Source organism: Dendronephthya gigantea, unplaced genomic scaffold (assembly GCF_004324835.1).
Source record: "Dendronephthya gigantea isolate DGI-Jeju-01 unplaced genomic scaffold, DenGig_1.0 000088F, whole genome shotgun sequence".
Taxonomy (NCBI): domain Eukaryota; kingdom Metazoa; phylum Cnidaria; class Anthozoa; order Malacalcyonacea; family Nephtheidae; genus Dendronephthya; species Dendronephthya gigantea.
Genome location: NW_021163098.1, coordinates 843,708 through 851,754, shown reverse-complemented (window position 1 = coordinate 851,754; position 8,047 = coordinate 843,708). Strand labels below are relative to the sequence as shown.

Here is an 8,047-nt window from a genome sequence, read left to right as displayed (position 1 = left end):
TCTATCGAGATAGGTGGGTGATTTATTGCGTTTTTTATTCACTTTCGTATTTTTGATAAATTTTTAGTTTATTTCTTCTCCACAGTATTTCTATTTTTTCACATTCTCCAATCGCTTTAAATTTATTTTAGTAGGATTTTGTATTTAACACCAGTTTATACATTGGTTATATGTTACTGCGGATTCTGGTTAAACGTTAAATGTGAATATTTTTCACGTTAATTTTGTTTCGATATAGGGCGTGGCTTTAACGTTCTGTCTTTTTTCGGCATTCTATTTTACACACTTTTGTCAGCAAAGTTTGAATTTTAAACATAAACATTGAATCCACGCCCTAGAAACGTGTTAATGTCTGCATAGAAACTAGAACTGCATCGCGCAACAGTTAAAATTAAAAAGACATGCTACTTTTCACATTTTAACGGTCTACAAATCCAGAACGCAGCACAACGCGGCGCGATCTTTTAATTTTTTTTATTTTCGAAAGTCAAATAATGCTTTACCTATATGAATATGTTCTTGTTGATTATTTAACGGTCGTACAATTTGACTGCTCTGGCGTCGATAGATTCGAAATTTTGCCTCTAGATATGAATTGATGTGCTTCTGAAAACTGAATATTCCTGATGATTTCAGCTATGCATTGTCAGTGTTTTATCCAGTGTATTATAAGATCTGTGGACACTCTTGGCAACTCTTTAAATAGCGAATTGACAGGATTGAAGGTTAATTAATCAACGATTCTTCAACGATTCAACGACACTTTAACCAACGATTGTTACGGTTTAAATGTTTGTTCACACGATCCAATTTTGTTGGATCCAATTCACTTCTGATAGATGTTTTATAGTCGGTCGCCGAAGGGCGAAAACCACGAAAAACCTACGCGAATATTCATATTTAGGTATTTATGTATATATGGACAGTCAGTGGTGGGTGGATCTAGGGGTGTGCAGAATAAATTACAGAGCTTAATTTTAAATTCAAAACACTTTAATAACAACGCTGCATGTTGGTTATTGATTCGTAAAGAATATTTTTACATTAAAATATACCACTGATGGACAGGACAACCTTTTCGACAAAAAATATATAGCAAAAGATCGGTGCATATGACAAATACTGGGGTTGTTAAAAGTTAAACGAACAAGTTAAAAGATCTATATCGTTATAATTATATAAAAGCACAACACATGACAAAATTAATTAAAATTTATTCAAAGTAGCCATTACGTAAATAGTATAATTGTTGACGTTTTTATAACAAAACTAATCTGAATTTGAAGTCTGGAGGGGAATGAAGGGGTGACAAGAATGCAAGGAAAAGTACCTGGCAAGAACTGAGAGGACAAAGCAATTGAGAAACTATTGAAACGTGCATTGTAGCCCCAAAATGCGCGTACATTGGTTGCTAATATGTCGATTTATATGATAAAGATCAATGCTAAATCATGCATTAAATAAATATCGCCTACGTACTGATCTTTGTTTTGTGAACAGAAAGATTTCCTTTAAAAATAACTCGACAACGTAAGTGCTTTTGTAGGTTACTCTTCACCTGTTCATGTGTCCCATGATATTCCTGGCTAATATCTTATTGAAGCCTTGCCTTTAGCAAGTCAATCTATATAATAATTTAAGGAAATTAAAAGAATCCGCCCACGTCCTTGCCAAAACAGACAGATGCATGGAAAGCTGTTCATCATCGTGATACTCGCGCCGTAGAATAGAATTTCACCTCCTCGGTTAAACAAAACTCACAAAACCTACCAAGTATTGATAATAAAAGCACAAACCATTGTAAAAGTAAATAAAGTTTTCTTAAAACGAGTTATCTGATTTTACAATGATAAAATTCATAATTATACAACAATGCAATTCTCCTTAAATAGCCAATATAATCGTTAATGTTATCTAGCGACATTAATCTGGATTCGAAATCTAAAGGCAAATGAAACTCAGACAAAAAGAAAGCAAGAAACAATTTTTTTGTTACGTGGCAAGAACTATTGGTAGAGTGCCCTCTCGTTTCAAAATCTGCGTACATTGGTGATCGCATAGTTGCCAATATGTCCATTTATATGATAATTGTATATGTTAATTAAATCATGCTTTAAGCAAATATCATCTATACTATTATTAATCGAAAATTTATCCACTGATAATTCTTCTTCGTAATTTCCGTTTCAGCACGCGTCATAATAGAGAAATGATTCCGGAAGATAAATATCAATGATGTTTCAGTGTTTTCTAACTCATATTCAGCCTTCCTGTTGACTTGGTAGCATTGACGAAGACACAATTCATCAAAGAAAGGTGAGCTGGCTACACGAGCTGAGTTAAAGCAGAAGCTCTGATAAAGCTCTCCTTTTCTTTCCCACAAACTATGATCCTGAGTTGCATGTGAGTACGAAAATAATATGCATTATTTTGTTTTGGACTTTTTCTTCTTTTCTAGTTTACCGTCAAAGAAATTCTCACAGCATTAACGGTGATCATGCACAAGATGATGCTAAAATCGTTTTCGTTCTTCCTCGGTTTCTTTATATGGGGAATGCAAAGGTGAGCAATCGTTTCAGCACATTTACAATCTTTTAAGACTTTTCATATCATGGTAATACTCTGCAATTGACTTGTCTTTTAAATTATGGTTAACATTTAATTTCGCATCGAAGAATTCGTACCTGTCTAAATTACATAGAAAAACCTAAGTTCGCGCGCTAGCGAAATATTTCCATATTTTCTTTCAACAGAATAAATAAAATAGTTCGTCTTGAGTGTTCCCATTTCAAAAGAAATTATAATCATAATTGCCGCTATATTACTTCAAAATTCCGCGTGGAAGCCTGGATCATACCTATAAGAAAGGCTTCATGCGGTTCATACTAGAACGCAGAGCTGGCGTTCCAGTCTTATTTCAGTTTACTGTCTTAAGGCGATTCTCCATTAAGTCCGCTTTGCCCGCGCGGGCGAAGCGCGCTTTGTTTTTCAGACCCGTCACGGTTGCATGGACAGAATTTCAAAAGCCGCTTCGCCCGCGCGGGTGAAGCGAACGGTAATGGAGAATCGCCTTTAAGCCGGTTTTCCACTAGGCGGAATTTTTCAACCGAACGAAATTTTTCGCTGGATTTCTTTTCAATTGCGAGAATTCGACCGTAGCGGATTTTAGACACGGTCTGCAACTTTAATAATGTCATACAATGTGAACATATTATGCTAAATTAGAGGTGAGGGTTGTAATTCTGAGGCTTGTATATAGTAGAGGTAGGATATGATGTGTGAAGAGAATGGTTCAAATAAAATGGTCCTGGTAGAGTTTATTTTGATTAATTCTGGAATAATGAAGGTACACATATGGTGGTAACAAAATTTTGACATGTTTAATTAGACTTTTTACTTCTGCTTACTGCTTTAAAGTGCCTATATCACTTGTGGGATCTTTACGGATTTGAATAGAGCTTGAAAAATTGGTTTATAAGTTCTACATCCTTTTTTGATATAATTAAATAGTTTCGAAAATACGTCGGTTGGGGGGACTGGGACTCAGGAATGATTTGCAAACACGCCGTCTTTTATAATATAAACATGAAGTGTTTCACTTGCGATATAGTTTGCGCTTTTCAAGTGAAAAATGCGGGAACTGTTGTAGAACTTATAAACTAATTTTTCAAGCTCTATTCAAATCCGTAAAGATCCCACAAGTGGTATATGCACTTATATTATTTTTCTTTTGTGCAACAGCATGAGCATTACCTTTGAAAACGACCCCCAATTAACCCGCTATAATATAAACTTATAAGAAGGAGAAAACCTTAAAAAATCATACGTTTTTAAACATTTGCCATATGCACTGGGTACTTCCCGCAAATTCAAGACTCGTGTTTTAATTAAAACGTATTGGAATTAAACGTTTAGCACCACCACGGCTGGAAAGTGTGCTTGTAAATCTGACATGATGAATATAAAGACATTGTTGTCTGAGATGAAATCTGAATTACTGGAACTAAAGAAAACACTGGGGAAATCAGTCGTCTGTATCAATGATTCAAATACAGTGAAAGGTAAACCAACAAGCTCATTTCAGTAATGTTTAAAATATAACGATGCTTTTCAGTCGTGTTTATCAAAGAACTTGCAATCAGTGAACTCTCAGAAAATGCGGTAAATACTTAGTATCTTGTCTATCTTATGTATATATATGCTGTGACGTAACCGCATTGACTGAGCTGCTTATAGGCTTTCTTAAAATATTATATCTCAACTGTAAATCATCCAATCAGAAAGCTCGATTTATACCACGTGAACAGTAATTTGATCATGGAGTTCCATCGAATTTTTTCACATTATGCTATAAAAGTCGAATACCCCGCTGCAGCGGGTATTCGAGTTTGCGTGTACCACGCGTGGATGCCTCGCACACGACTCGAGGTTGTCAACAATTTCAAAATGGAGGCAAAAGAAGCTATTTCACCCAGCTTTTGCGCTGCCTACACGTTGTTTCGATAAGCCCTCGGGATATATCTTCCCGAGGGGGTAATATTTCGTCGAATTCCCCGAGCGGAAGGTCTATAAATGATAAGTATACAGGGTGTATACTGAAAAGGTAATCCAACTTTAACACGCCATTGTGCGTGAACTACTCAGTCTATAAACGAATTTTTTTACTCATTCCGAAAGTACAGGCTTTTAACGATGGAATGACATGTTTTCATAACCAAATGGACGTACAAAAAATGATCGGGTCCGATGTTGATACAAAATGTATTAGTAAGAATCGCAAATTTCCACTAGGGAGAGTTTGGGACTAAAAGCATTCAAAATTAACTCTTTGGAACTTAACAAAACTAGTGATGAACTTCGCTTATGAATGTTGTAAACACAGTGCAAGCAGTGCCATGTTTGTCATTAATCGTTATTTGAAATATTTAAGGAAGGCGTTCAAATGGGGGGACGGGACAAAAAAATCCTAGTTTCATATAAACACCGAACGAAAGATATTATACAAACATATACAAGGCGAGATCCCGCGGTCATTGTCTCATCCCGGCAAACATCCCGTCTCAGTGGCGGCACCAGCTTGTTAAGTGGGGTGGACTTATTTATATATTCCAGAGGTACACTCGTTTTCGGTGTCACCACGCGTCCTAGGAGGCTGTGGAGAAGTGGTGCAAACTAAACAAATAATTATAAAATAAAATTAAAAAATTGTAATGGTTTTAGGTAAACATTGTGCTGATTTGTACAAAAAAGGTGTAAAACAGAATGGAGTTTACAAGATAGATCCAGACGGCAAGGGCAGTTTCAATGTTCGCTGTGATATGACGACATCTGGTGGAGGATGGACGGTGCTTCAACGTCGTATTGATGGCAGTGTTGATTTCTACCGAGGATGGCAAGATTATAAGCATGGCTTTGGTGATTTGAAGGGAGAATTCTGGCTTGGACTGGAAAAAATCCGCAGGCTTACATCCGCTTCGCAAAATGAGCTTCGTATTGATATGGAAGACACTTCTGGGAACAGAAGATACGCAGAATATGATTTGTTTGCTGTGACCAGCGAACGGCAGAAATATCAGCTTAGTCTTGGGACTTATTCTGGTGTGTGTAACAATTAAATACTGTTGTCTTTTTTAGCGGTTCTGCTTTATCGTTATTATTACATAGCTGAAACAAATTAAGATGTGCTTTTCTATGATTACCAAAGTTCTTTAATATCTATCTGTTTTCGTTTTATTCGCATATTGTGATTATTGTCAAGCAGCAGTACATTCTAATGTTTTGCACGAGCCAATTATTCTAGGTTTTGGCTGGGAACTTCGCTAATGTCCGACTGAGCAGGGACATCGCTGCTAGAAACGTAATCGGGAGGGTGCATATTAATATTATTCGGGTTACGCCTGATAACGATATTTAAACATGAATATACGAATATACAACCGCCCAGCCAAAACTAAACGGTCTAGCTTCGGCCCTGATCTGAACTTCAAAAATTTGTGTATTTTAGTATCGCGCGCAAAAAATTTCTAATTTTGCGAATTTTCAGGAACACTTTTTCCAGCTGCACAAATCTGAACCGACGAATTTTTCCAATTGAATATTTGGTTTTATTTGGAATGGTTTATTTGCACCAAAGCATATGACCACTACCATCTACAGGGAATGTTACAATTTTCTAAATCTAATTTAGGCAATGCAGGAGATTCCTTCACTGAACACAAAGGAATGTCGTTCTCAACAAAAGATTCCGACAATGATAGACATAGCAGCCACTGTGCTGTGTCATTCAAGGGTGCTTGGTGGTATAGTGACTGCATTTCATCTAATCTCAATGGTCTGTATCATCATGGTGCATACAACCCATATGCTGATGGTATCCACTGGCGTACGTGGAAAGGGTATCATTATTCCCTGAAATCAACATCGATGAAAATCCGTCCGCGAGTATTTGGACTGAAAAAATAAGCAAAACAAACATATTACTTGCCCTTTTAATAGCAAACAATTAAAACGAACATTTAATTAAATTTTAGATGATTTGATAAATTTTAGATGAAAAAAGATTTTCCATATAACAACGAAATCTTTATTGCACGACCTGTTAATCCTTTCTTTTTAAATACACTTACACAATATTTCATGTTCAAATTCGTATAATGTGTCTATGATTATATACCCACTAAATACTTCAGGCGAGTTTGCATTTAACTACAGACACCTCCGCCGTTGCATGCTACAACTTTTTAGAGCGAAGTGCAAGCACAAGGGTGAAATCTTTCTTTAGAAGCAACCCTTTTACAATTATTGTCTTTAATATAATCTAATTTAATCCCCCCAATTTGGTCACGTGATACCAGCCTTTGCCAAGCCCTTCTCTCCACCTCGCCCCCTTCCCACCAAGGCCCTGGGAACGAGGTTGCTATAGATTAATCGCACTTTTGCGGGGTTTTTCCCTTTTCTATTATCTTGGGATCCATCAGTGTATTATTTTCCGACAGACAAAGTATGCACACGGATGATCTCAGACAAAGTAATTTCAGACTCTTACGACAAATGTGAACCCTTTGCGCCGTAAAGACAACGCTTCAGGAAAAACCTGCAAAAGAATCTATTCATTGAAAACTACCTAATTAAATTGCAGTTCTCTTATGATCTTAGCAGATCTGCTAAATCTATCCAGATAAGTGGGTGATTTACAGCGTTTTTTATTCACTTTCGTATTTTTGATGATTTTTTAGTTTATTTCTTTTCCCCAGCATCTATTTTTTCACATTGTGCAATTAATGGCTTTAAATTTTTTTCAGTAGGACTTTGTATTTAACACCAGTTTATACAATGGTTATAAAAATTATTTTACTGCGGATTTTGGTAAAACGTTAAATGTGAATATTTTTCACGTTAATTTTATTTCGATATAGGGCTTGGCTTTAACGTTCTGTCATTTTTCGGCATTCTTTTCAGTTTGCCATTTTTGTCAGCAACGTTTAAATTTTAGACATAAACATTGAATCCACGCGCTAGAAACGTGTCAATGTCTGCATAGAAAGTAGAAACGTCATCGCGCAACCGTTAAAATTAACAAGACATGCAACTTTTCACATTTAACGGTCTACAGACCCACAACCCAGCACAACGCTGCGCGATCTTTTAAACTTTTTTATTTTCTAAAAGCAAATAACGCTTTACCCTATCACTATATTCTTGTTGATTATTTAACGATCGTACAATTTGACTGTTCTGGAGTCGATAGATTCAAAATTTTTCTTCCAGATTTTAATTGATGTGCTTCTGAAAACTGAATATTCCAGATGATTTCAGCTATGCATAGTCAGTGTTTTATCCAGTGTATTATATATAAGATGTGTGGACACTCTTAGAAACTCTTTAAATTGCGGATTGACAAGATTGACAGGAATGAAGGTTAGTTATAATCTACGATTCCTCAACGATTCAACGATACTTTAACAAACGATTGTTACGGTTTAAAGGCCTGTTCACACGATCCAATTTTGTTGGATCCAATTCACTTGTGATGGATGAGCAAATCCAC

At 36.1% G+C, this 8,047-nt stretch overlaps 1 protein-coding gene across 1 annotated transcript; it reads left to right on the top strand.

The window, feature by feature from the left end:
- Window positions 1-3,955: 3,955 nt before the first annotated feature.
- On the top strand, window positions 3,956-6,462 carry LOC114533257 (ryncolin-4-like). The gene is made up of 4 exons (XM_028554759.1): window positions 3,956-4,083; window positions 4,792-4,859; window positions 5,221-5,598; window positions 6,188-6,462. Exons 1-4 carry the CDS (start codon window positions 3,956-3,958, stop codon window positions 6,460-6,462), a joined length of 849 nt encoding a protein of 282 aa, XP_028410560.1.
- Window positions 6,463-8,047: the final 1,585 nt, after the last annotated feature.

Coding starts and splice junctions, on each gene's coding strand:
- LOC114533257 (XM_028554759.1), top strand. CDS start 3,956: ATGAATATAAAGACATTGTTGTCTGAGATGAAATCTGAATTACTGGAA. Junction 4,084..4,791: donor AAACCAACAAGCTCATTTCA/GTAATGTTTAAA, acceptor AATTTCCACTAG/GGAGAGTTTGGGACTAAAAG. Junction 5,599..6,187: donor TAGTCTTGGGACTTATTCTG/GTGTGTGTAACA, acceptor AATCTAATTTAG/GCAATGCAGGAGATTCCTTC.